At 56.0% G+C, this 27,391-nt stretch overlaps 11 protein-coding genes across 11 annotated transcripts; 7 read left to right on the plus strand and 4 right to left on the minus strand.

Annotated features, from left to right (window-relative positions):
- Positions 1-117: 117 nt before the first annotated feature.
- Positions 118-1,059, minus strand: BO70DRAFT_381995 (uncharacterized protein; the record flags this gene model as incomplete). Its single annotated transcript, XM_025545508.1, has 1 exon — positions 118-1,059. The coding sequence occupies one exon, from the start codon at positions 1,057-1,059 to the stop codon at positions 340-342; it is 720 nt and encodes a 239-aa protein (XP_025396264.1). The 3' UTR covers positions 118-339.
- A 1,236-nt stretch (positions 1,060-2,295) lies between these two features.
- On the plus strand, positions 2,296-3,323 carry BO70DRAFT_365077 (alpha/beta-hydrolase). Its single transcript, XM_025543970.1, has 3 exons — positions 2,296-2,443; positions 2,499-2,754; positions 2,813-3,323. Exons 1-3 carry the CDS (start codon positions 2,301-2,303, stop codon positions 3,173-3,175), a joined length of 762 nt encoding a protein of 253 aa, XP_025396265.1. The 5' UTR covers positions 2,296-2,300; the 3' UTR covers positions 3,176-3,323.
- Positions 3,324-5,263: 1,940 nt separating this feature from the next.
- BO70DRAFT_365078 (uncharacterized protein) lies at positions 5,264-8,619 on the plus strand. The gene has a single exon (XM_025543971.1). The coding sequence runs from the start codon at positions 5,749-5,751 to the stop codon at positions 8,527-8,529; it is 2,781 nt and encodes a 926-aa protein (XP_025396266.1). The 5' UTR covers positions 5,264-5,748; the 3' UTR covers positions 8,530-8,619.
- A 16-nt stretch (positions 8,620-8,635) lies between these two features.
- On the minus strand, positions 8,636-10,317 carry dph1 (2-(3-amino-3-carboxypropyl)histidine synthase). The gene is made up of 2 exons (XM_025543972.1): positions 10,112-10,317; positions 8,636-9,981 (listed from the first exon to the last, which is right to left on the minus strand). The coding sequence occupies exons 1-2, from the start codon at positions 10,269-10,271 to the stop codon at positions 8,831-8,833; spliced, it is 1,311 nt and encodes a 436-aa protein (XP_025396267.1). The 5' UTR covers positions 10,272-10,317; the 3' UTR covers positions 8,636-8,830.
- A 134-nt stretch (positions 10,318-10,451) lies between these two features.
- BO70DRAFT_321028 (hydroxymethylglutaryl-CoA lyase) lies at positions 10,452-11,800 on the plus strand. Its single transcript, XM_025540500.1, has 2 exons — positions 10,452-10,847; positions 10,977-11,800. Exons 1-2 carry the CDS (start codon positions 10,590-10,592, stop codon positions 11,781-11,783), a joined length of 1,065 nt encoding a protein of 354 aa, XP_025396268.1. The 5' UTR covers positions 10,452-10,589; the 3' UTR covers positions 11,784-11,800.
- Positions 11,801-12,026: 226 nt separating this feature from the next.
- On the minus strand, positions 12,027-12,831 carry BO70DRAFT_414391 (uncharacterized protein; the record flags this gene model as incomplete). The annotated part of the gene is made up of 2 exons (XM_025547350.1): positions 12,027-12,553; positions 12,627-12,831. Coding segments are annotated over 2 exons (732 nt in total), but the record flags the coding sequence as incomplete, so codon positions are not given.
- A 2,377-nt stretch (positions 12,832-15,208) lies between these two features.
- On the plus strand, positions 15,209-16,842 carry BO70DRAFT_298457 (MFS transporter; the record flags this gene model as incomplete). Its single annotated transcript, XM_025539605.1, has 4 exons — positions 15,209-15,321; positions 15,376-16,497; positions 16,572-16,650; positions 16,714-16,842. The coding sequence occupies 4 exons, from the start codon at positions 15,209-15,211 to the stop codon at positions 16,840-16,842; spliced, it is 1,443 nt and encodes a 480-aa protein (XP_025396270.1).
- Positions 16,843-17,325: 483 nt separating this feature from the next.
- Positions 17,326-19,072, plus strand: BO70DRAFT_321036 (uncharacterized protein). The gene is made up of 2 exons (XM_025540501.1): positions 17,326-17,955; positions 18,016-19,072. The coding sequence occupies exons 1-2, from the start codon at positions 17,723-17,725 to the stop codon at positions 19,064-19,066; spliced, it is 1,284 nt and encodes a 427-aa protein (XP_025396271.1). The 5' UTR covers positions 17,326-17,722; the 3' UTR covers positions 19,067-19,072.
- A 1,858-nt stretch (positions 19,073-20,930) lies between these two features.
- BO70DRAFT_365082 (uncharacterized protein) lies at positions 20,931-21,511 on the plus strand. Its single transcript, XM_025543973.1, has one exon. The coding sequence runs from the start codon at positions 20,962-20,964 to the stop codon at positions 21,430-21,432; it is 471 nt and encodes a 156-aa protein (XP_025396272.1). The 5' UTR covers positions 20,931-20,961; the 3' UTR covers positions 21,433-21,511.
- A 652-nt stretch (positions 21,512-22,163) lies between these two features.
- BO70DRAFT_365083 (uncharacterized protein) lies at positions 22,164-25,353 on the plus strand. Its single transcript, XM_025543974.1, has 2 exons — positions 22,164-24,122; positions 24,174-25,353. Exons 1-2 carry the CDS (start codon positions 22,546-22,548, stop codon positions 25,222-25,224), a joined length of 2,628 nt encoding a protein of 875 aa, XP_025396273.1. The 5' UTR covers positions 22,164-22,545; the 3' UTR covers positions 25,225-25,353.
- Positions 25,330-26,937, minus strand: BO70DRAFT_389544 (putative C6 finger domain protein; the record flags this gene model as incomplete). Its single annotated transcript, XM_025546086.1, has 4 exons — positions 25,330-25,366; positions 25,596-25,855; positions 26,020-26,384; positions 26,577-26,937. 4 exons carry the CDS (start codon positions 26,935-26,937, stop codon positions 25,330-25,332), a joined length of 1,023 nt encoding a protein of 340 aa, XP_025396274.1.
- Positions 26,938-27,391: the final 454 nt, after the last annotated feature.

The raw sequence follows: 27,391 nt of genomic DNA on the forward strand, positions 1-27,391 counted from the left end.
CCAAGTGGTGCCTGCATAATAACAAATTCATCAAACCCAGGATTCCAGATACCCCCGTTTCTCGACATGCCCGTTCCGCGCTGTAGTCAAGGTTTTTTTTTTCTTACCCTCTTGGACCTGGTATCTTGAACGATAATATCAAGCCAAGTTTCACCCGATCTATGCTACTTCAAGGCATAACACAGACCCGATCGAGGGCTTAACTGTTCTGAGAATGTTAGAAAGCAGCAACTGGAAGGAGACTCCGTTGGGCTCTCACTTCACTTGTCCAAATTCTGTCGTCTGGATTCTCTTGTCCTCCAAGCACTCCTCGATGATAGCACCCGTATGAGCAACAGCCTAGCTATCAAGACGCTGACTCAAGGAACAGACATCGTCACACAAAGCCACGAAATCACTCATGGAATAGACGTTGTCCTCGTCGTAACCAATTCTCAGCGACATCGCTGCGACCCAATTGCCAAACTCATGACGAACCTCGTGGAGGAGCATGGTCGCAGCAGCGAAAGGCGTGATTCCACAGTCAAGACGGTCCGTAACGTGAACGACCTCTTCGAAAGCACGCACGTACTGGGAGAGCTCATCATAGTGTCCTCTGGACATGGTCATGAGGCGGATGATCTCCGTACGCTTTCTCAAGACGCCTTCACGCTGCATTGCCTTGCGAATGCACTCGAAGGTGTCATCCGCGTACAACTGCGCATGCTCGCGAATACGATGACGTTCAAGGAAATCCTTGTCGATCTGAAGCAAGAGCCATCCAGCAAGGCGGGACGAGTTCACGGCCCAGCGTCCATAGTGCTGAGAGCCCGCGGTGGGTCTGACGATGAACATGTTGAGCAACTGAGGCATGTTGTGGGCTTTCACGACGGACTCGACCATGAACCGCCAGTTCTCGTAGTTGTCGAATCCCTGGAGTAGCAGATCTCGGGGGAGCGAGTCAAGCTGCGGGAACTCGACAGGAAGCACGTGTCCATTCCATTCGGTCTGGTCGGGGAGCTGGAACCCCTGCGTCAGTCCCACGCCTGGAAGCGGGAGAGACTCCTCCGTCTTGCTCATCTTGTTCCTTCTCGCGCGCTTCAGACGCGTCAGCTGTTGCTCTTCGCTTTTAAAACGCGTCGAGGGATACTTACTGGCCGCGATTTCGCGTCAAGGTTGGTGCTTGATCAGAGATTGCAAAGCCTTCCAGATCAGGTCAGATCATCAGCCGGAGATACCTCTGCAGGGTCTTTGATCAGGCAACTGAGAGGTTGCTGGGAAGTGCCTGCTCGCTCCTGTATGTGAGAAGATGGGTGGTTTTCTAGGGTGGGGGTGGACACCGTCATTCACTGCTGGTCCTTCACTGCCGCTTGGTGCAAAGAGGAAAGGGTGCCATACCAAGACAAGGCCATGAACTGTGAGCTGCAGCAGGCAGGGGGCTGCATGGTCTTTACTCTTCTATGCTATAGATCATGACCTACCCACTGATGCCAACCAAGTGCCGCAGTTATGCGGTCTTTAACATGTGAGATCTAAAATTAAGTATATTTGTTGCTCTGCTTGGCTGCAATATGAAAGTTATATGCTCTTATTGCTCGAATTACTATTTTCTATTAATGTACTAATTTGAAATGATGTTCTGCAACGCACTTTCAATATTTTCATGTTTGATTAATATCTCTTCAACTTGCTATCAATACCTCTTTGAGTTACAGTCAACATCTTTTAAGTTGCTATTACTGTCTCTTCAAATTGTTGTTAAAAATATATAGAGTGATCTGTCAGCGGTTGCTGCCTGAGGTTAGCGCCTGCAGTGACTTGCTCCACGGCGTCCTCTTCCTCTCTCTTCATTCTAGCTAGCCACCACCAAGACCCCACCAATGCAACAGTCCTACGGCCTCATTTCTTTGCTGCTGTAGGACTCCTGTCTTCAATTGTTTATCCAACCAGCTCGACACCGCCGGCGACGCCGCCACGGCACGGATACCATGCATCCAGCCCGTCCCGGTCCCCACTTACATCTCGGGATAAACGACCCTGCGTATGTCGAAGAGACACCTTAAACCGAAGGGAAACAAACAAACGGCCGAGTGCACTAAACTAGTGCTTATCCGATTGACTCGGCGAATGGAGGCATCGGAAATAACGGATTAGCTCCGACGGCATCGGGTGCCCCGCCATCTCCGACCCCCGCCCTTATAAGCTCGGCTTCCCCCTTCCTCTCCCATGCACTGAACTCTTCGCCATCACCCCGATTCTCTCAATTGCCAGATCTACAGTCGCATCTCCTCCTTAAAGTCCCCAACCTTGTGACCGCCATCATGACCTCTCACCCCCCCAGAAGTTGCTGCTACCAGGGCGTCAAGCACGAGGGAGAAGCCACGGGCAGCTATTCCACGCTCAACGATTTCGAGATCTACACAAACTACCCCGCCGATAAGTCCACTGAGCACGGTATCCTGATGTAGGTCCACGCCACTCGCCATGGTCGACCCCCGATCCTAACCGGACTTGTATAGCATCACAGACGTCATTGGCCACCGCTTCATCAACGCCCAGCTCATTGCCGACCAATTCGCCGCCAATGGCTACTTTGTCATGATGCCCGACCTCTTCGACGGCGATGCCATCCCCCTCAACCGTCCCGCCGGCTTTGACCTCCAAGCCTGGCTCCGGGGAGAGTACCACAAGGAAAAGAAGGGTCACCTGCCCGCCGACGTCGACCCTATCATCGAGGCCTGCATTACCGAGATGAGGAGCAAGTACGGTGTCAAGGTGAGCGTCTCCCACCCCTCTCTCCCAAAACCACAGACTCTAACATATATATCACCAGAAAATCGGCGCCGTCGGCTACTGCTTCGGCGGCAAGTACGTCGTCCGTCACTTGCACCCCGAACAGGGCAAGATTGACGCCGGATACACCGCTCACCCGTCCTTCGTCACGGCGGAAGAGCTGAAGGCCATCAAGGGCCCCCTGTCTATCTCGGCGGCTGAGGTTGATGCGATCTTCCCCACCGAGAAGCGTCACGAATCCGAGGTTATTCTCAAGGATCTGGGCTTCCCGTACCAGATCAACCTGTACAGTGGTGTTGAGCATGGCTTTTCGGTTCGTGGTAACCCCGAGAAACGTACTGTGCAGTACGCCAAGGAAAGTGCTTTCCTGCAGGCTGTTCAGTGGTTCAAAGAGCACTTGTAGGGAGGAGTCGAAGGGTGATTCGATTGTTCGAAGTAATGCGTGGGCTCCAGAGCTGTGCTGTAACTGCGGAGTACCACTTGAGCGTTTAAAAAGCAACATAAGTATATATGAAGCAAATTTAACCATTGCATGACTGCATACATTCTAAGAAATATGACCTCATCCTGTAAAATTCCCGTATCCTTCCTACTTATAATCCCATACATAGTACGGAGTACCACCCACACCTTCAACCCAGGCAAGAACCGATGACCAAACCACCCAACGCTCTCCTCCTCACCTCACCTCATCCCCTTCTCCCCTTCATCCTCACCCTCCCTTCCCCTCGGCAAAACCAACCCCTCCCCGACCCGCCTCACCGAAGCGGACCCCACACTAAATCCCCCAAAACACCCACAACAACACTAGTACTAGCCAGTCTGACCGGCGATCTCCGTCCCAAACCACCCTAACCCAATATTAATGTGCGGACTTTCGGCGGACATAGCCGTAAACACCGACCGACATATCTAAACTCTTTTCTGAAATCGAGGCGCGGGTTAATTCAAAGTATATAGATACACGACACCCTATCCGGGATAGAGTTATCTGAGATGTGGAGTCGGAGGATCCAGAGTCAAGATATTTACCTGCCTACTGCCAGATATTGATGCCTCAGAGATAAGCTTGGAAGAAGGACAAGAAAGAATTGTAGGGTGCTTTGTCTGAGAGGTTATTATATAGGTAGGAGGGTTGAAGAGGGGTGGATTTAGAAGGTGTCTAGTGCGTGCTGCTGGTAGGATAGCTGTAGGGTATAGTACCAGAGATATCAGAGGATCAGTTAAAGCTGTGGGGTTTGGATCTGTGGTGGAAATGTCAAAGTTCATCTAACTCTAAGCATATCAATCATATAACCGGCGGATTATTACGTGGGATTAGCACAATGATTTATGGGACTAAATAATTTTGAAGACTGTAAGGGACATGACAGGTAAGTATTTAGTGTTCGTCTCCTTCTGTACATATTTACTATCTTTGCTTGGCAATCAAGTTATATGATTAGTTTGAGGATATCCATGCTAACTTACCGGGTGATCTATTTTGATAGCCACTTATAGTTCCACGCTATATATATTAGTAAAAAAAATGTAGTATTTGCACCCCTCGCATATGTATTAATACAATGAGGAGAAACCCTAACGAAAAATGGGAAACCGTGAGTGAAGACATAAGTTAAGATTTACCAGCATATCCAACTCGCCCGATATTATTCTTAGGGCTTCATCCGGCCACCATGGCCCGGGTGTGAGACTGAGCCGGCGCTAGCATCTCCAGTCCGGCGCTAGGTGTGCTATGACGCTTGACCCTGACTGACAGTTCAGGAAATAGCGAGATGACCCTGAGATGACTTCATAGTGTTATTGCGAGATCTGACGGATATTATTCTTGACTGTGATATATTTGACTATCCTATAGCCCTCCATCCTGGTCATTATTTAGGCCATGTGACGTCTGATTGGGAGCTCGTTCCCGGGCCCTCATGGCGCCGTAGATGCTCTGCCAACCAGGGGCTTGTTCGACACAACATGCTGACACAGTTCCTCCTACACGTCATAGTTAGGGTTGGTAGTGGTGGTTTATTTCTTGGCAATGTCCACCAAGAGAGATGCGAGATCCGCTTCAGGGACAGGTAGATAACCAGAGCTGTGGTGGACGAAGGATGTCCAACCTGATGCGAGTAGAAGCAGGGTTCAAGGTGCTGGTGCAAGGTAATATTAATGTGGAAATTATCGCAATCTCGGGTGGCTGCTAGCGTGGTTGTCAATTTGATTGATTATCTTTCAGATCCAAGTTGGTGCGTTTAATTGCCATTAAAGCGCTGATTCGCATACTTTGTAGGAGAGAGAGGAGGGAGTGTTTGCTGGCGCGGATGGTCCTCAGCCTTGAACCGGACATTCCGGGCGCGCACGTGACTCCCGCGCGGCGACTGGGCTCCCGGAGGGAAGAGGGAAGTTTCCCTTTCCCCCCCCCCTGGGGACCTGAACTGAAAGCGACACCAGAAAGTGATGCGACCCTCCAGCTCATCCCCATCCCCATCCCCCATCCCCCATCCCATCCACCCCCGTTCATCCATCCCAGCCGGTCGGGTTACCCATCCTTTTCATCCTTCTTTGCTCCCTTACCCCGTCCCTCTGTACGTAACCCCAATTTTATCGCCCTTTTCTGCCCCGGCTTCTCCAACTTGACACGGTCGCGTCCTGCCGTCCGCGATCCCTCTTTTTTCTTCTTCAGCCTCCCTTCATTTTTCTGCGCGGATGGTCTGTCCCGCCACCCCGACTTTCCCTCTCGCGTTTTGTGGCCTGGGCGTTCAGGTGTCAATCAATCGATCAATCAATCAATCACCCGTCGGTGTTACCAGCTCCCTCCTCGCCGCCGCCGCCGCAGCAACAACAACAATAACAACAGTAGTACGACGAGCCTTTCTGCCTTCCGACTGATCTCGCCGTGCCGACCACCTTCCAGCGACTCCTCCCACCGTGGCCCCCATTCCCAAACCTTTCCCCCCCAGTGGCCGTGTAGACGGGCAATGGGGGATGCCTCCTCTATCGGCCTACACTCCCTTTGAATCTCTCCTCTTCTTCCAGTCCCTTGCCGCCTTAGATGCGCGCCCCGCCAACTTCCTGTCCATCTCCGACGTTCTCCGCAACAATCCGTTCGTGCGCCAGCATGACGCCTACGATGCGGGGAGGCTCAGCCCCGAAGCGTTGGAGGACCTTTACACGACACTGATACGCGATGGCCTGGATGCCGCCCCGTCGCTAGGTCCGAATGGCCACCATGCAGAGAGCCCTGGTGCGAACAACCCGAAGAAGCGCAAGATCAGCAGTCCCCGGCCGGAAGGGCTGACGGACAAGGGACTAAGCCATACCAGCATTGTACCGGGCTTGGTGTCGCATTTGTACGCGAGGTATAAGGATTTGATGACGAGGGAGATTAGGAACGAGGAGACCAGATACAGCGAGATTAGGGAGGAAATCGAACGGCTACAGCGGGAAGAACAGGAAGCACCTCCGGTGCCCCCAGTCAAGCCTGCACCGCCGCAGCCGATTGCCCCGGCGAAGCAAGAACCTGCGCCAGAGCCAATGGCGTTGGACGTCAAAGAGGAGAAGCCTGTCCACCAACCTCATGCAGAACCCAAGCCTGTCGCGACACCGGCGCCGAGAACGGGTGTGAAGCCGCCTCTGCTGGAACCGCAGCGCAAGGACTCGGATGCAAGCAAGCCACCGGCGCAGCCTGTCATACTCCCACCACAAGAACCTCAGCCTTTGCCCGCACAGCCTGCGCCGCCCGTACCGTCCGTGAAGCCCGTGCAGCCCGTCGTGCAGCCCGTCGGACAACCACCGAAGGAGCAGACGAAGAAGATTCAACCACTGCCTCAGCAGCCTCAGCAACCGCCGCAGCCGTTGCCTCGGCCTCAGTCTACGCCCCAGAAGGCGACCGGCCGGCCGCCTCAGCAGCCACAACCCCCGAACGGAAAGGTCTTCCCAGTGCCTACGCCACCGGCTATTGCACCTCGAAATCCTCCTGTGAACCAAGGAGCAGTGAACGTGCCATTTGTTCCACCGCAAATACCACCGCCCGCTGCGGCGCCACGTACACCTGGTGTTACGCGCGCTCCTGCTGTCAAGCCTGCGCCAGTTCCACCAAACGTCAATGTCCCCGTTCCTCCGGCCCTAAAACAACAGACCCCAGCCGCCAAGCCTGTTGGTAAGGATGTGCCATCAGTCGCAACCCCTAGCCCGGCACCTCCGCGTCTCCCGCCGCAACCCAGTTTCCAGCAATGGTCATTGAATCAACCTCCGCAAACACCCCAACCATCCTCCACGCTTCCGAAACCAAAACCCGAACCTACAAACATTGCTCCTGCTGCGCGGCCGGTTCAATCTCCTTTCCCTCCACCTACTCCAACCTTCGAGACCAAGAAGGGACCTCAAGGCCTCCGGCCAACGCCGGCTCCGTCAACGCCGGCTCCTGTGCCTGCGGCTGCCCAAACACCACTTCCTACCATACCAAGACCTCCGTTCCAGACGCCGATCAACCCTGCTCAAGCGTCAATCTATTCACGGCCACCAAGTTCGCGGCCTCCTCGGCCTTCGATTGACACCAGCGGTTCTCTTACGCCGTGGAAGAAGACCCCTCGGTTGTTGATTCCCGATTCGCCTCGCTCCCCCGATCGGCCACGCCCCGAGGAGATCAGTCCGATTAGTGAGAAGGCGCCCTCGTTGATGGGTTCCCGTGAAGCCACGCCAGAAGAACCCGAACCTCCCCGTCGAAAACGCCGGACTGATGGCAAGGGCGCTGGAGCTAGCACGGAACAAAGCCTGCCAACTGGCGACTCAGAGAGCAAGGGGACAAAAAGGAAAGCTGAAAAAGCGACGCTGTCGGCTGGTAAGGACCGTGATAGAAGCACGGCTTCGTCGAGAAGTCGAGGGAGATCCGTTCTGTCTCGGGACGAAGATTCCACGGCAAAGATCAAGCGGGAAGTGCCCAGTACCCCGGCTGGTGTCTCGGAGGCTGCCGAACCCGAACGTCCGTCCGTCAGTCGTCCTGGCAGAGGGCGGCCTAAACGCAAACGCGCCCCTAGCGAGAGCATGGAAGTCGAACCCGCTCAATCGGAGTTCACTCAGCTCAGTCGCCTTGATCCCAACTTGTCGACACCGTACGTGCTATGCGCACGCAACTTCCCTAGAACCGGAGCTCCGATCATGAACGATGTGACCACACACAAGCATGCGTCGATTTTCACCAAGCCTTTGACGGAGCGGGATGCCCCCGGATATCGGGATCTGATCTACCGACCGCAGGATCTGAAGTCCATCAAGTCGCTGATCCACCAAGGCAGCCGGGCTGTGGCTGCCGCTACCGAAGCCGCGAACACCCCAGTCGCAGATGGGGAGTCGCCCGCTCCTGGTGTAGGGACACCTTCCAAGAACGCTGTCCTCATGCTGCAAAAGACGGAGGATGTCATCCCTCCCAAGGGCGTTGTCAACTCCGCGCAGCTTGAGAAGGAGTTGATCCGCATGTTCGCCAATGCTGTGATGTTCAATCCCATCCCTCAACGTGGCTTCGGGCCGGCGTTCCCCATGACCAGCGACGGCGGGTCCCGGGAGAGCACGCTGGTCCCCGAGCCCGACGAGGGCGGCATCATCAAAGACACACTGGAGATGTTCGAGGATGTCGAACAAGCCGTGACGAGATGGCGGGCGGCGGAGCGAACAGCCGACGAGCTGGCCAGCAAAAGCATCCTCTCGCTCCGACGAGGAAGTGCCAGTGACCTGAACACGGACAGTGCGGACGAAGTCAAGGGATCATGACCTACTGCTGTGATGATTTAAAACTCCATTGATGTATGATTACCAAAAGGAAAATAGATAACCTTGCATGAATTTTGGAATCAGTGTCCTGACATTTCATGATCATAAACTTTTTTTTTCATCACCCAGTCCCCCCGCGGCAGCTGGTATATAAGATATAAGATATAAGATATAAACAATAAAAAAAATAAATCTCTATAGTCATATGCATCATGCAAAATCACTTGACATCATTACAAGGCCTGGCCTGACCTGATCTCAGTCGCCACCTCCCCATCTTCTCATCGGAACCGACTCAAGTTCAAGTAGCAAGAACCTGAGGCTTCGTCCTCCCGAGCCCATCCTTCGCATAGAAGTCCATCGGATACACGCCCCCATTCTCCTCGTCCCACCCATCCCTTACCCCCAGCGCAATCAACGCCTCATACGGCGTCAACAGCGGCCTGGAGAACGCATACCCCCAATCAATACTCAGCCGCGGACAAGCAATCTGCACCCAACACTCGACATCGGCCATGGAGGCCAACTTGCCGGGAAAAATCTCACTCAGCAGCAGATTGACAAAGGGAATGCCGCGTTCATCCAGATGCCTCTCAATCATGGCCATGGTATTCGGGTTGCCCTGCCGTCCCAACGACCCCAGAATGATCCCCCACTTCTTCGCCGACTTGGCGGTGTTGATGGCATCCCGGCGCAGCGTGTGCATCTCATCGTGACAGTATGTCTCGCGGGACAGCGTGCGCGAGTAGGGATCGTATCGGTAGGCGGGGATAGCGGGGTTGTGGATCATGGCGGATTCGAGATGGAAGCGACCGTCGCCGAGGTAGAGGAGCACGTCGACTTCTTTCTCCGAGAGGGTGGGGGACGTGCAGCCTAGGATCTCGCCTTTGGAGAGCGGGGTGATCTGGGGGATGAGGACCTTGAACCCCGCGCGTTCGAGAACGGGCTTCAGTCCGTGCAGGGTGGCGTTGAATTGGATCGTGCCGACCGTGGCGATCGTCTTCCCGGGCTGGAAGTTCCGTTCGAGCGTCGCGAGGAGGTGCGTCGTGTCGATGCTGATGTCCACGAATATGTACAGTGTCTTGATCTTGGTTACGTCGACCGGGATCAGGCAGCTGTGCGCGTAGTGCACCAGCAGATCGCATCCCAGTGCCCGTGCCGTGTAGTCGTCGATGCAGCACGCGCCGTATGTCACGTCCCCCATGATGAGGGTCTCGATGCCCGGGCAGAATTGGGTGAGGATGTCCGAGATCGTCGTCGCGAAGATGAGTAGGCCTTCCGGGAATTGGAGCGCAATGCGTTTCGCGTTGGATGAACGGATCCGGTGGATCGTTTTGGGGATCTCGAACGAGTAGTTTCGTGGGAGCAGCTCGATCGCGGCGAGGATTTCGGGGTCAGAGAGGATTTCGGGCGGGACCTGGTTGAGGGTGCGTGGGTTGCGGCGCGGGGTGGCTGTTGGGATTGGGGGTTAGTTGTTGGTGTATGATGCGTTGAGATTATGTTGGATTGAGTTGGATGTGTGTGTGTGTGTGTGTGTGTGTGTAGAGTGGTGGTGTTTGGTGTGGTGTGAGTCCATTCATACCTTTTTGTATACTGGTGGGGGTTTCGACGTCGGTGGGTGTGGATGAGGAGTCCTTCTGCGCCTGAGCGTCTGCTGTGCGTCGTCCGACGAAGCGCTTCTTGGGCTGTCGCAAGGGCGCACCTGCGCCCGTGGGCATGGGGTCTGCAGGGGACTCAGCCATGGTGAGGATAAGGGGATGTGTATAGCCTGCGAGGGGCAGAGTGATCTTGTTCCTGAAGTCGAAAGTGGGATGATGGATTGGATATTTTACGGCGACTGACTAAGACGGCGGCGGGTCAGGTGGGGTCACGCCTCGGTCGCTTCTCCGCATTCCGCAGTCAGTCCATCCAGCGATCATCATCACTACTACACTACCGACTGCCCTTCTTCCTCCGACCAGCCATCGCGTGGCCTGGTTCCTCCTTTCTCCTTCCTTCCTCTCGACTACATATTCATATCCCATCCAATTCAACCTCCCTTCCACACCAGATCTCCCGAAATGATGCACTTCCGACCCCGGCTGGGCCTGTTCTCCGCCTTGCGAACAGCAGCTCCCGCAAGACGCCGCCTTGCGACTGAGGCGCGGTTAAACTCGGACCACGTCCGGATCGTCGAAGTCGGGCCCCGAGATGGCCTCCAGAACGAGAAGAAATTGATTCCGCTCGAGACGAAGCTCCAGCTGATCGAGAAGCTGGCCAAGACGGGTTTGACGACAATTGAGGCGGGTTCGTTTGTGCCTGCGAAATGGGTGCCCCAGGTACGTACGCTAGTTGCCATCTCCATCATCTCTCCGGGCTTCATTCGCAGCCAAGGAAGCTCCTCGTCCTCGTACCATCCCAATCAACGGATTGACTAACCGCGACAACACATTGTATTTGCTATATAGATGGCCAGCACTGCCGAAATCTGCGCACACCTCCTCGAAACCCCGCCGGCGTCCCAGAACACCATCGCTTACAACTACCTCGTGCCTAACGTGCGCGGACTCGAGAACCTGATCAAGATCATGGACGCCAGCGGCTCTGTGGGGCAGCAGGATACGACTAAGCAATCGCCGACGACAACCGAGATCTCGCTCTTCGCTGCCGCAACAGAGGCCTTTTCCAAGGCCAACACCAACTGCACGATCGAGGAATCGCTCGAGCGCATCCGCCCCATCGTGTCTCTGGCCAAGACGAAAAACATCCGCGTACGCGGCTACGTCTCCGTGGCGTTGGGGTGTCCGTACGAGGGCCCCGACGTGTCACCCGCCAAGGTGGCGGATATCACCGCGACCTTGCTGGAGATGGGCGCGGATGAGGTGTCGGTGGCGGATACGACGGGGATGGGCACGGCGCCGCGCACGATGAAGCTCCTGCAGGCGCTGAAGGCGGCCGGCATTGCCAATACTGATCTTGCGTTGCATTTCCATGATACCTATGGCCAGGCGTTGGTGAATACGATCGTGGGGTTGGAGCATGGGGTCCGCATCTTCGATAGTAGTGTTGGTGGGCTGGGTGGGTGTCCGTACTCCAAGGGGGCGACGGGAAATGTTGCCACGGAGGATCTCGTGCATACTGTTCATAGTCTGGGGATGCATACGGGGATTAATCTGGAGGAGGTCTCGAAGATCGGTTCGTGGATTAGTGGGGAGTTGGGCCGATTCAATGAGAGTAGGGCTGGCAAGGCTATTTTGGCACGCATGGACCAGTAGGATGCTGTTTGATAGGGATTTTTAGTTAGCAAAAGCGTATGCCCTGTTCCATAGCCTCATTAGATGTTATCTTATTCCTTATGTGTCACGGTCTAAGAATTGTTGGTTTGTATGATACCTTTGAGCCAGTCTCCGATGTGAGTGATTGGATAGTAAGCTGGTAAACCCTATCACTACCTCACTGAACCATCCATACCACTTCACAACCCCCATAGCCCAATCCCTCCACAGCCACCTAGCCAGTTACACAGTCACCCCCCCCCCCCCCCCCCCTCTAGCCTCTGATTCTCTCGCCGTCTGTATCCACTCCTCATACGCCACCCGATGAGCCTCTTGCGCAGCACCGAACACCTCACTCGGAACCCACCCATCGGAGTTTGTATTCATTGAGGTTCTAAGCCATGATTTGAGCCTCTGGACGGTCTCAAAAAGTGCCGCAAAATCGGGAATTTCGTTGGTGTATATAAACGCAGGCTCAATGCTGCTTGATTGCCGGTCAATCAGTCCGGTTATGATGGTTGGATCCTCGGCGGAGACGTGGATATTCCGTTTGTGGAAGTCGGGGTGGAGGAGGGTTGGTGTCGCAGCTGTTTGAATGCGCGCGTCTTCGATTAGCCTGAGAATTACCTTTTGACTTGTTCTCAATAGACGGATATGATCGTCAACCGATCCCTGATGAGGATGAAGTTTGTGATCAATGGCTGAAGCTTTTGGCAGACGAGTAAAACCCGTATATATCAGGCCTGAGCAATACTCTGTGAGGTCTTCCCCTGTAGTACTATGTTTGCTCTCGGCGTCAGAACCTGCTGCTAGAAATGTAGAATATTGGGGGCCTAGACTGACAAGGACCGCAATTCGAACTTGAATCACCATCACCGTAGAGCTCAAGCTCCCCCGGATTTCGGTTCCAAAAGACTGGACTGCAATTGGGGCCTACACAGAAGCCCTGACCATGTTCAAAAGGGATTTTTAGACTCGAGTCTATCGGCGCGTCTGCGAAATATAGGCTGCCGTAGGCTGGGAAGTCTAGGGCGGCTAGGTTTTTTACTGGATATTGTGGGAGAGTGCTATATTTGCCTCCTATGCTGGATAGCTGTGGCTGAGATGATTGAAGGAATTAGAGATCCTGGCTAACAGCCGGGAAGGAAGTTCTGAGCCGCGACCAGAATCGAGGAGATCATTCCCACTCGTACTCGAGGTGTTGTTGGTTGCCGATTCCCGATCGGGAAGTTGCGAGGCCTTGAAGCAGCAACGTCCCGTGACTTGACTTGTCTGACTTGAAATTGGTTGGAGTCTTCTGTTAGTTCGAACTTCAAGTTAAGTGAAACAGTCACGGCGATAATAAAACCAGCTTCAGCGCGAAAAAAAAATGTGATCATGATTTTCCGATTTTTAATGCTGGTGTTCTCTACCCTTACCTACTGAGATAAGTATTCAACACGACTCCCTCCACTGCCCATAGGATATATCATATACATCATGATCAAGAGCCCCAATTAGGGGGTGAACGGTACTCGGCTTCTTCAAGCAAATGTAACAGACCGAATATCTAGTAGTCGAGGGTAGCCTCGTGCATGCTGGGTTCTAAGCCATCACCCGTCTTCAGTTTCGTTGCATTTGACCTCTGTCTTTATCGGTGAAAACTTATCTCAGTGAACTTCGAGGCTCAGGAGTCAACCAACACCGAACAATACGATATATGCGATTGCCAGTGGTGGCTTCAGCACCCTTTGGATCTGGCGATGCATCTCCTGCCAGCTAACTGCAAGAATCATGACATCACTTACGTAGGGATTGTATTCAGGCACCCTTTAGTCAAGCAATATTGTTTTTTGGCATTCACACTTCAACCTGCAAGCCACAGCTTCATCCCGCATTGCCCTATTCAGTATATTCGCAATGACACATGAAGAAAACGCTGTGAAACGACGCGACAACATTGCAGTCCCAACTGCCTAGACAACAATACAAATAGCGGGGATCCAGGGTCCCTGCTCAGGTTGCATGTGGTGGCACCTGACATGCAGCCAGGGTGGTGCCTAAGTGCTTGAGTAGCTGCAGGAATTACGTGGTCTAGGGCGGATGCTCGGATCACAACATCAGCAACAACATGGGCGCCACAGATCAAAGCGATAAGGGGTTGGTTGTCTCGTTGGATGCGACACTCTTGGATGATCGGTATTTCGCGTGGTGGAGATGAGGTGGGAGAGAGACACAACTGGTAAGGAACGATGGCGCAAGATAGCAAAAGAGCGGCGATCACTGCCTCCTCGGGTTGATTGCGGGTTTTCGGTTTGCCGCGGCCTTATCGCTGAGGGTTTTGCGTGAGACTACCGACAGTGTGCATCACTCTCCCTTACATGTAATGGAGGCAGGGGAGCTCCTGTGGACGTGGAACAGGAAGGGATGATGCCCACGAGGGGACGGATCTGTCAGGGTGCGCACCCTGTAAGGTGCCTCAAGTTGGCGATTTCCCTTGCAAAAAAGTGCGCCATGACAGGCTGTTGTGCAGTCATACAAGGTTATAGCTCGGAGACCCTTTGCCAATGATCGAAAGCCCTGGTAAGTGCCCACTCAAGGGCAAATGAGCAATAAAAGCAGTTGAGATTCAATTCCAACCATCGCTTGTAGTACCGGTGACACGCTGTCCACTTAAGGTTGTCGGGGGCGCCGAGAATGTCCGTCGGACGAGCCATCCAGCCATATATATTGCAGGGCCGACGATTGTACCATGCTTGGATGGTGACAGGTACGGTAGTCAGCTACAGGAATTAGGTTAACTACTCCGGCGATCGAGGCGGTCGAGCCTCCAGCATATTTGATCGTCATACCACGACCCGATAAGGTTTCCAGCTCCATGGTGAAGAAAGCATGTCCAGGGAGCTTACCTGAAGAGAGCTTCCGCCTCACTAAGCCTCCAGACGCGGGTCTGTGATGTCAGATCTGTCCAACATCTTGCTCTGTTCAAAAACATCCTGCTCCTGCCAGACGTACTCCACTTTATAAAGAGTGGTCCATTGGATCCAGTAGGCCCGAGGACGCGTCTGACCAACGATTTTATACACAATGGGTCTGTAACGCTGCTATAAGCACTGAAGCATACAGCACTGACATCTGGAATCCACACTGAGACTACGAGGGAATATCCCCGTTCGGGCTGCGTCCTGACGATCTGACAATGGCTTCGATGTCCTGCCTTTCCGGTTCGGTTGCGATCTCGACGAGACATGAGCGCTTAGTCTTTCAGCCCGACCAAGAAAAGTAGCCAGGTGTAACGTCCCCGTGGGCTGGTTTGGAATCCCATGAATGCCACACCATGGGTATCTTTGGGGTACAAAATAACTCGGTTCGTCCAATGCTGACCACCCGACCATTCTTGTGACAGTCAGACTCGTGGTAGATTCGCATCCAGTTTAATTGATACCATGAAACCCCGTGCGAGTGAGTCGTCCGCCAAAACCGAGACTGTCGCAAGACATGTCGAATTCGATGGCCAAGATGACACCCTCAGCCCGCTGAATTGGCCCATGAAAAAGAAGTAGGTTTCTCCTCTATCCCGCACCAAATAGGGCTGACAGATTCCGATTCCTAGGGTGTATACATCGGCCACCCTAGGCATCACCACGATGGTCGTTGCTTTCGCGAGCAGCGTCTTCTCGCCAGCCATACCACAGGTGATGAAGGTCTATGGTATCACGCAAGAAGTTGGCACCTTGGGAGTCTCCCTTTATGTGTTTGGTTTTGCGTTCGGTCCATTAGCGTTTGGGCCTTTTTCGGAGTTCAAGGGAAGATACCCCCCTATGGTGATTGCCATGTTCGGGTTTACCATCTTCTCGTTCGCAACGGCCGTTTCCAAGGATGTGCAGTCCTTGTTCATTTTGCGGTTTTTCACCGGCTTCTTTGGCTCGGGCCCGCTTACACTGGCTGGCCCTCTCTTCAGAGACATCTTTAGCCAGCGACAGTTGGGTGTCCCGATAGTCATGTTCTGTCTTATGGTATTCATTGGCCCGCTGGTTGCACCGTTTGTTGGCGGTTTCATTGTCATGAACCGGTCTCTGAGCTGGAGGTGGACAGCTTACATCCCAGGGATACTGGGGGCAGCTCTGACTGTCCTAGTGGCTCTCGTGCTCGACGAGACCTACGCGCCCGTGGTACTGGCTCACAAGGCAAACCGACTGCGCCGGGAGACTGGAGATTGGTCGCTCCATGCTGAGCATGAGGAAACCAGCTTCAATCTCTGTGGGGTCACTAGGGAGTATCTCAGCCACCCTCTGAAGATGCTGGTGTGGGACCCGATCGTGTTGTGCATGAGCTTGTTCGGCGCCTTTGTATATGGTCTCCTGTACCTGTTCCTCACAGCCTATCCCATCATCTTCCATCGGATCCATGGCATGAGCCTAGGAGTCAGTGGCTTACCCTACCTGGGTATCATTGTAGGACAGCTCCTTGGTGCCGTTGCGATTGCCGCCACCCAGCCGTGGATTGAGCACAAGGCGGAGCAGACGGGAGGCCAGATCATGCCCGAATGGCGCCTGCCCATCGCTATCCCCGGAGCTGCAGCCTTCTCAGCTGGGCTATTCTGGCTGGGATGGTCGGGGTACAAGCACACCACCCACTGGATCGTTCCGACCTTGTCGGGGCTTCTGACGGGATTCGGGTTGCTGACTATGTTCTTGCCGTCATTGGCCTATCTGGTGGAGGCGCGCGAAAGAAAGTGAGTGTCAACCACTATACCGAATGTGGCCCCAGGGTCCGAATCCCAAAGCTGACGATGGTTTGCGTATCTAGGAGCGCGTCGGCTGTTGCGGCACACACCTTCTTGCGGTCGGTAGCTGGGGGCGGGTTCCCGCTATTTGCGACTTACATGGTTAGTGGCAAGAATCTTGAATACGGGCGATCAATCCGAGGCTAACAGCGACGGCGGCTTTAGTTTAACGAGCTCGGGGTCGAATGGGCATGTACTTTGCTGGGCTGCCTCGGGGCACTTCTGATCCCCATCCCAGTGCTGTTGTACATGTTTGGAGCTCGGATCCGCGCCAAGAGCCAACTGTCGAGTTAATCTCCGGGTCGGTCACGGGCGATGAGGGGCGGCGATAGGTGAAATGAGAACAAATTGAATTTGCGCGTCTTGGCCAGGCACGGAGGAGTACCTGAATGAATCATGCAGCGATTGCATCACCGCGATGGGCCAACAGGTGATGCTGATCTCGGTGGTGGGGAGGTAATGATTGGATGTCCCTGCTCGTCGGCTGGAGTAAGATTCGGGCTACCGTAGTTAAGGGAGGCTTTAGCCCTTTAGCAGCAGTAGCTTCCACGACTCAAAAGCTCGGGGGTCGAATAGGATCCAAGCGCCGATGGAGTCGGCCTGGTAGGGTGGGATTCGGAAGTTCTTCAGTCGCGCGACACACTCCCGGCCCAGGAACTCCCCTGGATGGCGGAACTTGAACTGCACCACCACCTGCAATATCTCGAAGAGGGGTTGAAGGATGGGAAAAGAATCATCAGAAGCGAAGCAGCAGCGCCCATCGCCGCGCGGATCGCTGCCGTGGACGCGCAGACCGACTCAATGGATGTGCAAATGGCGTCGGGTGGTGCTCCCCTAACGTCTGAACCATTCCCACCGGCAATTGCGTGCTCTGGAGCCATCATCACCATCACCATCACCCTCACCATCCGCCCAGACCACCACTTCCGCCCGTCTGTTCCTTATTTATTCCGCCATCCCAGGGTTGCACAGGACCATGGATAGTGCCTTCCAGCCAGCCCTGCCACCGTCACACCCCGACCCCTTTTAAAACCGCCCATCCCCGTTCCTGCTGCTCGAATCCCATCCTCACCGCTACAGCATCGCCCCCCACCCCGGGGATTCTTCTGCCGTCGATCCCTCCCGACAGCCCCTCTAGATGCACGTCGTCTGATTGGCGACTTCCGACCGCGAGATGGCTGCTGCAACCGAGCGCGAGATCCTCGATCTGACGGCCACCAAGCCGCCTGTGAAGGCGGACGAGTACGATGAGTATTCCTGGGTGTTGCTCGAGGATCACCCTCTGCGGTCCCATCCCACCCAGTGTTGCCCGGGCCTACTGTGGCTTCTCCAGCGATTCTGCGCGGCCGTAAGGAGGAGATGGAGCGATCGCGTGCTCTCGTTGATCTGCCTCTTTTTGATGTTCTTGTATGTTTGCCCATATGCTCTCCCTCCCAGTGGGGATAAGTATACTAACCCTCCCACCAGGGTGGCAATCCAGTTCCTCTCACTCCTGCCATACGGAGTCTCATACCTCTTTCTCCACGACGAATACAAAGAACAGGCAGGCTTCGTCCATTGGCCTGCGGAGTTTAACGATCAGCCTCCTGCTTGCATCTCCTACAACCCCCACGCACATGTGGATGCGGTGCAGTACTCAGTTGCGGCTGGCTGCACCGGCGTGAAAGCCGATGTCTGGCTACAGCGGGATAGCCTCCTCGTGGGCAGCTCTATACCGATCCTTAAGGAAGAGTCCACTTTGCGCAGTGTTTATGTGGAGCCTCTCCTAGAACAACTCCATGGCAGGAACGCTGCCGATGCTCGTAATGACCAGAGTCAAATGACGAGCAGGATTGGGTTGTTTGAACAGGATCCGATGCAGCAGTTTACATTATTCCTGGAGGTCCGGTCGCCGCTGCAAACGGTATGGCCTTGTCTTGTCTCTCAGCTAGTATCGCTGAGCGAACATGGGTACCTCTCTTATCGGAATGGAACACAGGTCGTTCCGGGGCCCGTCACTGTTGTCCTCAGCGGAGGGAAGGATCTAGGCCTGGATGACCACCAGATCATCAGTCAGGACAGTCTCTATGATAGTATCTTCTTCGATGAACCACTGTCGCCGGAGACAGCGGTACACGGGTCCTTGGAGGATGAGCAGGACCCAGCATCACAATATACCCAACCACCAAGGGGTGAAGTACTTTCGCACAGCGTATCTGTCAATTTCGGTCAGGCGATTGGGTCGCCACATCGGGGACGATTTTCTCGACAGCAAGTCGAGCTGGTCAAGTCCCAGGTGCGGGCCGCTCATGAACTGGGGCTACCGATTCGATATGAAGGCATCCCCTGTTACTCGGAGGGGATGCGCCGGATCATCTGGCGAATCCTGACCAAAAATGGGGCCGATCTCATTGAAGTGGACTGGACCGGATGTGCCAGTCGGGGCTGGCAACGGTTCTTCAATATTGGGAGGGATGCCAGATCCAGTCACAAGCGACCACATATTCCTTGGCCCTGGGGCACCACCCACAGTCGATGAACCAAGTATATAATGATAATGAAAGTAAATATTATGTTAAGTGACACCCAACCAAGTGGTGCCGTATATATCCTGCTCCCATGCTATCGAGTCAGACACGTAACGAACGGATGTCTTCTTTCTTGCGCGGTAGACTATAGTTGGTGTTGACCAGCCTGGGTCACGGTGGTTTGATGGTCTCCTGTAGGAAGACGTCGGAGAATATATCGGCATACCTGCAAGGCTAGGCTCCGGGTGGACAGCACTCAGGCAACCGGTGGCAATGATAATGATTTCACGAGGGAAGGGGGGACGCAAGGAGCGGGCTCATACTTGCTCGATCATCGCCAATGTGGCAAGCCGTGGATCCCGAATTGCTTGGTAGGTATCTTAGTGTTGACATGGAATGGGGACCCGCCCGCATCCTTGGGGTGATCGGGGAATGTGTGGTGGTTTGACAAATCTAGATTCAATGACTGGGCCCTCATCTCGGAGGCTGGATCTGTATCATAGGTAGTACGTAGATATATTAGACCTCGAAGATGAGGGAAAGGCGCCAGCTTCTTGTGCTCATGGCATTATATCCGGTCGCGTCCGGGAGAGGGATAAATATAGCGCAAGCCAGGAGTGCGCGGGAATCGGGGCGATCGGCAGGTTCTCGCACTGCAGGTGGGGAAGCGACATTTCTGGCTGCCATTAGTCACGGCTGCGCCTGTACTCCATGCTTAGTACTAGTGTAGAAAGTACATGCTGCAGGTGGCATCATGTAGGAGGAGCAGCAGCAGCAGCAGCAGCAGCAGCAGCAGCAGCAGCAGCAGCAGCAGGAGCAGCAGGCCCAACGAGGGGACAGGTGGTACGGAGGACCGCCCGGGGCCGGAGGGGCCACCAGATCATCAGCTACCCATCCTATTGTTGGTGTCGCGTTGCACTTTTGCTCCTCGAAGATGGCAGGGATTGGTATCGGGGGTCAGCCTAGTAGGAGAGATCCTGACCAGGGCCTGCATGTGGGCAACTCTGGCGGGGAAACAATGAGATAATGGGACAGTGATGTTAATGTTATCGATTGCAGGAAGCGAGTGGAGGGACGCATGACACGTCGCCGGCTGCATGGCATGCCAACGGGCAGGATGAAGATCGTAAGCCTAAGGGAGGGAGGACGGATTGGGTAGAGGGGGGAAGTAAGAGGGAGGGAAGAAGGATCGGGCGTCAATGAGTAAGTAGCTAGACTGTCTTCGAGTGTATAGTTAGTTAGTAAGTAGTAGTAAGTCGCAGCCCCACCCCGTTTTCCCCGCTCCCACGACGGCCCCATCCGGCCACTACGATTTGCGCTGGTCGTCTGGCTCGTCTGGAATCGACCGACGAGCTGCGCGCTGCCATCCGCTTGATTGGCCCCGTCCGTTCCGATGTGTCTGTCCTCTGGGAACTGAACTCATCTTAGTGAGTTAGTGAGTTTTGTGTCGTTCGTTCCCTGGCGCCCTCCCTCACCGTTTTTCTCTACTCGTTTCTTCCACTCTCTTTCCACTCTTTCAACCACCACACTTTCTCCCTCTCCACATCCCTCCCTCCCTCCCTCCCTACTCTCCTCTCCTCCCCTATCCTCCCTGCTCCCATCCATCAGAACTTTCTGAACCAGCCGGCTGGCTTCGCTCCATCCCCCCTCCCCCTCCCCCCTCCGATCGTGTCGGTACCTCGCGTGCCTAATTGCCCGCCCGAGGAGTCGGTGCTGCCTCGTCCCGGCGTCCCTTTTCTTGCTGAAACGCAGCCACTTTTACCGCCATTTCGCGATCTTCCTCCTCCCGTCCGCGCCCGAACTCAACCCAACCACCACCATCACAGCCGTCCCCCCGTGTATGCTGGCCACACCCCCCCCCCCCCCCCCCAATCACTCCGGCTTCTCCCCTCGCTTGACGATGATGATGGATTTTCAGAAACATCATCCGCATCCGCCCTACCACCCACATCCATCGTTGCTGAGCGTCGCCGCCCACGATCCCCGTGTCGCGCCCCCAGCGCCGCCGGCTCGCGCCTACGGGCCTCCGCACCCGGCCTCACCGCGAGGGTTCTACGATCCCTTCCCTCGCCGCGAGCCCGAGATGCCCAGGTCCGGGGTCGCGCCAGCCTACAGCTATCCGACCCCCTCGTCAGCCCCTGCCTCCGTTCCCTCCGCCTCGTACGCCCACGAGAGCGCCTATGCGGGCTTTCGGACAGATGGTAACGGGTATCACATATCACCGGCGAACCATGGTTCGCTGAAGGAGCAAAATCCTCCGGGAGGGAATCTGGACTCTGATAACCGTCATGACCCAAATTATAATCCCAACTATCTCGCCCGGCGAGATCGCCGGGTGGTGTATCGCGAAGGTAGGCGACTTGCATTTTTCTTTTGATATCGCCCCGTTTCCTTAACTTAATTTCCGGGGCTGCCCCTATCTTGTTCTTGTTTCCCTGTGATTTCTATCTACGTTCCTGCCGCTCGGAGCTCTGCGTGATTGCACTGTGACCAGGAGCCTGGTTGGTTGGGGTTTCGGGCCGTGGTCGCGTCGCGCCAAAAGCTCTCTCCAGAAATCCTGACCCGGCAAGCAAGTAAGACGAGACGGACTGTATGAAGAACTCCCGCCTTGCGGGAGGGGGATCGCCTGTCTCTGCCGGTCGCTGGGCATCTGCGAGGGAGGAGTGCGCCGGCGCCGCGTTTGTTTATCCGTACTACAAGCGCAGCGTCAGCTCCGACCATCAAGGAACCCAAACCTTGTGGCCGGCTCGGTGGGCCAATCAGGGGCGGTGCACCCGCCGCGTCTGTGGCGCCTGATCGCCTTCCAGCCCAGGAAGCCTCGGGAGCGCTATACCAGATCAGGCCTAGCGCATGCTGCCAGGGCATCGCTGCCTAAAGGGGAATAGCGCCGGACCAGCTCGCCCAGGCCCAGAGTCACGGGTTCAGCCCCAGTCGGAACTCGCTTTGCCTGTCGCGCGCCATTCTTTCTTCCTCGCCGCCCATCAGCTGCATCATCACCACCTACACTACCTTCTCACCCTCCTCCCTCTTCCTCCCGCCTCCCTGTCATCTTCCCCCCTCTTGCCTTCGAGCCTCTTCCTTCTGTTCTTTATCCCTCTTTCCACCCTATATTTCCTCCTGGCTTGTCTGGGTTTCCTCTCCCCCTCCCCCCCTTTGCATGCGACATGAATCCTCCCCCGTCGCATGACCCGGGTCGTCGGAGGTCCTTGGGCAGCAGTGGCAGCCCCGGGTTCCCTGGTGAGTCCCAGGAAGTCCGGCTCGCACAACTCTCTTACGCCCGGCCACACCGTTCTCACATGCTTATGGCGCCGCGTTCTTGCTGCTGCCTGCCTCGCTTCTTGTCGATCGGACATATTCGCTAACTCCGAGTCTCCCCTATCTAGGTGTTCAAGATCCGTCCTCTGCACCGCCGCTGGGGACGCGCCGCATGCCTCCTCCTTCCCCCCCACAACACTATCCATCTCGAGGGCCCACGGGAAATGCCCCTCCCATGTCTACCCCCTTCTTGTCGCGTGAGCCTCCCAGCAACCCGGCTCATCACCGTCCAGGGAGCAGCATGTCGATATCGTCCATGCTTGGCTCGGACGCTGACCGACCAGGCCGGGATGTAGGCTCTTCGTCCATCTTCTCGCGTCTCCCAGTGTCCTCCGCCCCGTTCGGTGCCCCCCATCCGCCGTCTGCGCCCGGCGCGATGTCGCCGCCGACCGCGCCGGCACGACCCTCCCCGCTTGAGTATCAGGGCTTCCGGCGATCCCAGACCCCCGAAAAGTCCTTTGCGAAAGGCCAACCGTCCCGTCCCTACCGATCTACCTCTGGGGGCGTCCCCATCGCAGAACAGGCCAAGTTTGGTGGAATGTCGCGCATACCGTCGTCGTCGCAGTACCCCGAAAAGCCCGGCTCGACGCACCCGTCCCCCCAGATCGCCTCCGCAGAGGCCCCGTACAATGAAACCCGTCGGTTGAGCTTCAGCGGACCCGTGCCTCGTCCAAACAGCCAGCCACAGCACCTGGAACCGCCGCCGCGCTCTACCGGTTACAGCCCGCTGTCACGACCTGCTGCGGTGGCGGGGGTCGGAGACGGCTCTTTTGCCGCCGCCGCGCATCAGCGGGCCGCATCGTACATGGGACACGACCCTCAGCACGCTCGATACGGAGGCTTGTATGCGGATCGACACGCGGAGGAACAAGCACACCGCGATCGGGAACGAGCGATCGCGCACGAGGCGGAAGCCAAGGCGGCGGCTCACCCTCCCCCGCGGTATGGTCCACCTTATGGCGACCGGGAGATTGCGACACACCGACCACATGGTCCGTCCGCGTGGGAGCTCGCGCGCTCGCAGCCCCCGTCGCCCGACACGAAGCGCTTCCCTGCTTCTGAGCCGGGCTCCGGGTTTGGATTTGGCGCGATCCAGAACTACACCAAGTCTCTGGGTTCCCAGCTGGGAGGGTCGCGACAGCCCTCGCTCTCGGTTCACCCCCCACAAGGCCAGCCACCCCCTCCGTCGCACGACCAACCGCCATACCTCAGCAAGCTTCAAACGGAAACCCGTGTCTTCCCTCCGACCTCGTCGACCGGTCCGCCTTCACTGATCCACTCTGCCTCGTCGGATGACCAGCGGCGCAAGGGCAGTGATGAACTCATCGCCCACCGCAACCTCCTTGGGGTTGGATTGGATCCGAAACGGGGTGGACGGGCGTCTCCGCTGCCCCAGGCAGTGCAGGGTGCACAGGCTCAGATCCTCGGACCTTCGGGCGACTCCGGCATTAAGAATGAACTAGGTCGTGTCTTCTCGGGGATTGGAAGTGGTGTGGGTGGTGTTACCGCTACGACGGGTGGCAGTGGACCTCCGACCCCAATGGCTCCCAGCCCCTTCAAACGCGACAGTGCCGTTGCTCGACCGAGCAACGGCGAGATCACTGACGAAACGAAGACTGCTCGACCTACTTCTGCCAATGGCAAGCGACCCAGGAAATCGCGCGACGAAGAAACTCGGGCGGAAAGTGAAGCTGCGGCCGCTGGAGCTGCTCGTGGTCGGCGCAATCGACACAACCACCACCACCATCACCAGTAAGTACTTGCTTTCCCCCAGCTCATGGCCCTCGTTGCTAACCTCCATAGCCACCATCATCACCGCTCCCGGGCCGAAGAAGAAGCTGCTGCGGCTCTTGGTGCGAGCCGCCCCTTGTCCGCGGTAAACTTCTTCCATCGAACGGCCACTCCCGGGGAAGGAACGACGCCCGCTCCAGCCCCGCCGGCTCTGGCCCATCACCCTCACCCTCACCACCACCACCATCATCACCATCACCACCACGTTCCTCGACCGGCTGCGCCTACCACCAATGCGTCGGCGACGCCGATGCGCGAGCCTCGCACCGTGGTCACGATTGAGCCCCTCCTGACGAGTGTGGCGCATCTCCCTCGGCACCACCTTGGGTCAACGCTGTACGCGCCCCGGATCGGAGCACCGACGGACAAGGCGACACTGGAGAGTGCCAAGTTTGGGTACACGACGACCCCGCTGCCGCTTCCTCGGTTTGAAGGGAATGAGAACTGCACATTCACGATCCGCGTGCCCCGGTTCCGAATCGACAGCAGCCACCGCGAGGAGATCTGTGCCCGACGCGCACTGTGGGGGACGGGCGTGTACACGGATGACTCGGATCCCGTGGCCGCCGCGATCCACTCGGGGTTCATCCGCGGGGCCTGGGGCGACGATGTGGACGTGGACCTGCTCGACCTCGAGATCAAGGATGCGTACCAGCACGCGCCCAAGACGGCGCAGGACGTGGGCATGGAGGGTGAGCGACCCCAGGTCCCGCCCGTGCCTCCGACGGACAAGGATCTCCACATCACGCTCCTCGTCCTCCCGCGATTGGAGCGCTACGATTCCAGCGTCATCTTCGGGCTGAAGTCCCGGGCCTGGGAGCGCATGCACGATGGAATGAGCTTCAAGGTGTTGCGGGTGGAGTGGGTGGACGAGGGCGTTGGGCGCGGCGAGGAGCGCAGCGGCGAGGCGCGACGCAAGCGACTGCGCAATCTGATGCAGACCGGCCGGATCTGCACGGGGCCCGGGGTGATCAAGTTGGAGCAGCTGCGGAACGGCGTGCAGATCCCGCGGCGGAAGAAGATCGAGGGCCACGAGCAGCCGTCGCCGATGACGGTGTCATGAGTTGGGTAGAAGTTGATGAACACTCTCTTTTGTTACGCCAGCTGTGAGGAGTTGGGATTTTTTGTTGTATTAATTAGCGCGGCGCGGTTGCAAACTGAGACTCGATTAATGAGATAATCCCGATACCTGTCTGAACCTGATTCTGTATTAAGACTGTAGTAGTGCATGACTGACTGCATTTGCAGGACTGGAAACCTGAATGTTATTCACGGCTCTCGCTCTGTATGTACTAGATCCCCCTGACTGCAGATCCATGTACTGCCAGGATTGGAGATTTGCACGCATTGCCCGAACCGAGTAGCCCTGCTGTCTGCATAAACCCTCTCCTATTCCCCCCTCTTCCCTCTCCATTTCCAATCCCCCCCATATACCTCCCCCACAACCAATTCCCCGGCATCAAAAACTCCACATCAGCCCGACACCCATCCAGCGGATCTTCGATCTGATTCCTATCCACCACGGCCTTCAAATCCCCCTTCAACACGCGCATCCACACCTCGCAGCTCTCGCAAAGCAGCAGCCCGCACCCCACCTCTCCGTCCACGGGTTCCAAATAAACGTTTCCGGTCTGTCTCGCCGCACACCCGAAAAACGCCGGGTTGGGACACAGCGAACACCATGGGTTGTTCGGCTGCTGGCTGGGTTGTTCTTTCTTGTCGGTTGCTTCGGTATCAGTGCCAGTAAGACCACCAGCGCCACTAGAAGCAGAAGGGAAAGAAGAAGAAGAAGAAGAAGAAGAAGAAGAAGGGGGTAGAAGGAGGAGAAGGAGGAGGAGGAGGAAGAAGAAGAAGGAACCAAAGACCTATACGCAGCCTCGAAATCAAATCCCTCGACCCTCCACCCCTTCAACGGTACGATGTGATGTCGCTTACACTCAACGATGTGAACCCGTTCTAATGCGCAGGTCACGCACATCCGACTCGGCGCGTGGGCGTTGGCCTCGGCGCCCCCGATCTCTAGCCAGTGGCCGTTGCCGTAATCCAATATTTCGATGCAGCGCGGCCCCAGGCCTAGGATGCCGTAGCTGGGGCTGCTGCAGAAGTGGCAGGGGAGGGTGCCGTCTTCTGGGGGGAGGTAGAAGGGGTCGATGGGGTGGGGGAGGGAGGTGGTGATTGTTCGGAGGAGGGGGTACGTGGGCGTGGGGATGGGGATGGGAGGTGCTTGTTGTTGTTGTTGTTGTTGATTCTGCTCTTCGGTAACACCATCACCATCACCACCAGCACAACCCTCCCCCGGACACATCAAGCATCCATCCAACGCGCGCATCTCCTCCTCAACACACTGCGCCGCAATCTTCCCCACAGATACCTGCAACCCACTCGCCAGCTCATCCATCATCGTCCACTCCCCACCATCACCATCAAAGTCCATCCCAGTCGTCATCTCATTCTGATCGTCATCATCCTGCGACAAAGGAAACGAGGCCAAAAAGCCCTTCGCGTCTTCCGACGCCATCTGCAACTTCACGATCAGACTCCGTGAGACCGAGCCTTTGGGTGGTTTGCAGATGCGCTTTCGTCGTAGCAACGCCCGCTCGACCTTGGGGTCGTAGTCGTCGGTGTCGTCTTCGTCGAGGAACGAGGTGAGGGGGGGTTGGGCGGAGCGTTTGCGCAGAGAGTATTGGTGTTGAGGGGTGGAGGATGGGGCAGTTGGGGTCTTGGGTTTGAGGAAGAGGCGTTTGGCCAGGGCGAGGCGTGAGAGGGTGTAGGCCATTTATCTTGGTAGGTGGTAGGTTAGTTGGCTGGGAGGGTTGGTGTTGGTGCTAACAGGAGATGGGGGAGATATTGTGTAGTGGCAGGATCAGGATGAGAGAGGCGAGGCCGGAGGTATGTTGGTGTATTGAAGAGTGCTGGTGTACCGTAAGTTGGTTTATACAGAGAGAGGGCTGGACATGTCCCCGAGTGAATTGAGGTGAGGTGAGGTATACCAAGTGAGGTGGCAATGAACAACAGCACAGCAAGATCAGTGTGGAGTGAGTATAAAATAAGTAAGTATATCTCAGTCGCTCAGCATGAATCATCACCCCCTTGGATAACTAGGAAGACCATCAAGCATCATCATCATCATCACTCAAAAGCAGTGAGTGACCGCTTCATCTCAATCCAGCTATCCGATGAGAGTATCAGCAGGTTTGCGAAAGCCTCTAAGAATTGTGAAGTGACCACAC

This window comes from Aspergillus heteromorphus (genome assembly GCF_003184545.1).
Source record: "Aspergillus heteromorphus CBS 117.55 chromosome Unknown BO70scaffold_27, whole genome shotgun sequence".
In the NCBI taxonomy this organism is placed as follows: domain Eukaryota; kingdom Fungi; phylum Ascomycota; class Eurotiomycetes; order Eurotiales; family Aspergillaceae; genus Aspergillus; species Aspergillus heteromorphus.

Excerpts from the sequence above, each read along its gene's own strand:
- BO70DRAFT_365077 (XM_025543970.1), top strand. The coding sequence starts at position 2,301 with ATGACCTCTCACCCCCCCAGAAGTTGCTGCTACCAGGGCGTCAAGCAC. Across the intron at positions 2,444-2,498 it reads ACTGAGCACGGTATCCTGAT|CATCACAGACGTCATTGGCC; the intron begins GTAGGTCCACGC and ends GGACTTGTATAG. Across the intron at positions 2,755-2,812 it reads GGAGCAAGTACGGTGTCAAG|AAAATCGGCGCCGTCGGCTA; the intron begins GTGAGCGTCTCC and ends ATATATCACCAG.
- BO70DRAFT_365078 (XM_025543971.1), top strand. The coding sequence starts at position 5,749 with ATGCCTCCTCTATCGGCCTACACTCCCTTTGAATCTCTCCTCTTCTTC.
- dph1 (XM_025543972.1), bottom strand. The coding sequence starts at position 10,271 with ATGGCTGAGTCCCCTGCAGACCCCATGCCCACGGGCGCAGGTGCGCCC. Across the intron at positions 9,982-10,111 it reads CCCCACCAGTATACAAAAAG|CCACCCCGCGCCGCAACCCA; the intron begins GTATGAATGGAC and ends CAATCCCAACAG.
- BO70DRAFT_321028 (XM_025540500.1), top strand. The coding sequence starts at position 10,590 with ATGATGCACTTCCGACCCCGGCTGGGCCTGTTCTCCGCCTTGCGAACA. Across the intron at positions 10,848-10,976 it reads CTGCGAAATGGGTGCCCCAG|ATGGCCAGCACTGCCGAAAT; the intron begins GTACGTACGCTA and ends TTTGCTATATAG.
- BO70DRAFT_321036 (XM_025540501.1), top strand. The coding sequence starts at position 17,723 with ATGGCTGCTGCAACCGAGCGCGAGATCCTCGATCTGACGGCCACCAAG. Across the intron at positions 17,956-18,015 it reads TGCCTCTTTTTGATGTTCTT|GGTGGCAATCCAGTTCCTCT; the intron begins GTATGTTTGCCC and ends CCCTCCCACCAG.
- BO70DRAFT_365082 (XM_025543973.1), top strand. The coding sequence starts at position 20,962 with ATGGATTTTCAGAAACATCATCCGCATCCGCCCTACCACCCACATCCA.
- BO70DRAFT_365083 (XM_025543974.1), top strand. The coding sequence starts at position 22,546 with ATGTCTACCCCCTTCTTGTCGCGTGAGCCTCCCAGCAACCCGGCTCAT. Across the intron at positions 24,123-24,173 it reads AACCACCACCACCATCACCA|CCACCATCATCACCGCTCCC; the intron begins GTAAGTACTTGC and ends TAACCTCCATAG.